Below are 2018 nucleotides of genomic sequence, written 5' to 3'. Positions count from 1 at the left end.
ATTACTAAAATGTAAGAGCATAAGAATACGTGTGATTTGATCTTACACAATTGTGCTATTGGCTGCGCATAAATGTCCTAAATATTCATATTGATAGCTGATATAGCATCCCCTATATATATAATTTGTCATATCTGTGGGAGGTGCAACGCCCACTAATCATAACAATTTTAAGCCAAACTATGTAGAATGTTTGAATAATGTCGTAATTATAGTTCTCAAGATATTTAGAAAGAACTGTTTACTTTGTATGGGAGGTGACACGCCTACTAATACAATCCCGCATATTTTTAACAAAACTCCGTATAGTGATAAGAAATTAATTCGTACAAAATTTAAATACTTTTATGATTATAGTTCTTCAGATATTCGAAATTAAGGAACTACATTGTATGGGAGTAAATTTTTTATTGTATATTTTTTTTAATGTAAAATATTTGATGTTAAGTTAGCTTTTCAAGAAGTATAATCTTCATATAATTTTTTTAGATAACTTAAAAAGAACAAAAGTACTTGTTTCCCAAAACTATTGAAAAATCGTATTTTTAAATTCAAATGCATATAACTTTGGAGTCAGTCATGATTTTTAAACAATTCTTATTTATAAATCTAATTTTTTGTCATCATCATCGTCCAAATCCAATTTAATTGTTTGGTATTATTTCGCCTTTAATAATCAAAATCATCCTTAATGTTGTGAGCCACGGCTTGTTCCTTGAAGCATTTGCCATATTGCTCTGCAGCTTCACAGTGATCATCAGCTACTTCAATGCTACTGCAGTTATCAATTATTTCATGAGCTATTTTCATTCTATCTTCAGAGCCGTCTGTGTATTTGTGGGCATGAGTTACGGCAACATCCTTAAGGAATTTACCATTATTGTCCATCTAAAAGTAATAGAGTAAAAAATAATTAAAATTCATAGTTATGTTTGGTCAATGAACACCTACCACTTCGTATTTCTTCATGAGACATGAACGCAAACATTTGCCTTCCATCGTAGATGAAGGTGTTTTACCAACTAGTTCCTCAACATCAGCTAAAAATTAAATGTTAAGCAATTTGTGTTTAAAAATAAAAATATATGCTGTTAATAATAAACTGTTAGTTCAAATCATAGAATAAATATATAGAATGGAAGGAGAGAGAAATTTCAATGAAAAAAATCAAACAAAATTGATTTCTTCTCACACACATAAATATGTTTTTGGCTCTCCATTACCTATCTAGTTGTCTTCTATGTTTCAAATACTTGGGACAAAAATGTATAAACTATTTTCTTGTTACAGTAATACTAACAATCCTTGGCTCCAACTTCCGCTTTGCAATCATCCACTTTCGCCATAAATGCTGTGACAGCTGCCTTTTTATCAAATCCGTTAACTAAAACACCGCCAAAAACACTTATAATTGCGAAAGCTACAAAAAGTTTTGCCATTTTATTAATATAAATTATTTAATTGGTAAACAAACTAAAATTGCTGCAATGCTGATTTTGAACTGATGATTTCAAACAAAACTTTTCGTGTATTTATATGATAAACAAATATTTTTAATTTGAAAATTATTGTTAAATTATTTTTAAGTAAAATCAATCAACTAAAGTTGTTATAGTTAGTAAGTAATTAATTGCATGTTTGTCTAAAAGTTTACAATAGTAAACATGAAATTATATGTTACGCCCGAAATATCTTTCAACCAAAAAATATTATGACATTTTTATGCATGACCTTTGGTACTTTTTGTGCCAACAACTATGATTGATAATAAACGAATTGAAATATTTGTTCGTTATAATATAATGTACATTAGGGTGGGTCGATTTTTTCACGAACAATCGTATAGCAGAAACGCATTCTGCGGAAAATTCTAAGAAATTTTCCCCAAGAAACCATAGCACTATAGGTTAAACGGCTACCAAAACTGTGCTAAAGTCCAATTTTTCAAATGCAAATATTGCACTTTTTTAATGACATTTTGTAACCAATACTCCAAATTAACTTTGGATTTTTGAGAT

The 2018-nt window shown here is 29.0% G+C and overlaps 1 protein-coding gene across 1 annotated transcript; it reads right to left on the bottom strand.

Moving 5' to 3' along the window:
* Positions 1 to 669: 669 nt before the first annotated feature.
* Positions 670 to 1439, bottom strand: LOC135958957 (general odorant-binding protein 28a-like). Its single transcript, XM_065509905.1, has 3 exons — positions 1301 to 1439; positions 952 to 1040; positions 670 to 888 (listed from the first exon to the last, which is right to left on the bottom strand). The coding sequence occupies exons 1-3, from the start codon at positions 1437 to 1439 to the stop codon at positions 670 to 672; spliced, it is 447 nt and encodes a 148-aa protein (XP_065365977.1).
* Positions 1440 to 2018: the final 579 nt, after the last annotated feature.

Source organism: Calliphora vicina, chromosome 4 (assembly GCF_958450345.1).
Source record: "Calliphora vicina chromosome 4, idCalVici1.1, whole genome shotgun sequence".
In the NCBI taxonomy this organism is placed as follows: domain Eukaryota; kingdom Metazoa; phylum Arthropoda; class Insecta; order Diptera; family Calliphoridae; genus Calliphora; species Calliphora vicina.
Note: the sequence above shows the minus strand (reverse complement) of the source record. Positions and strands in the feature narration are given on the sequence as shown.

What these genes read in the sequence shown, in the direction of transcription:
- LOC135958957 (XM_065509905.1), bottom strand. Translation starts at nt 1,439, where the DNA reads ATGGCAAAACTTTTTGTAGCTTTCGCAATTATAAGTGTTTTTGGCGGT. An exon ending in GGAAGTTGGAGCCAAGGATT is followed by an intron (nt 1,041 to 1,300) that starts GTTAGTATTACT and finishes TTTAATTTTTAG; the next exon opens with CTGATGTTGAGGAACTAGTT. An exon ending in TCATGAAGAAATACGAAGTG is followed by an intron (nt 889 to 951) that starts GTAGGTGTTCAT and finishes TATTACTTTTAG; the next exon opens with ATGGACAATAATGGTAAATT.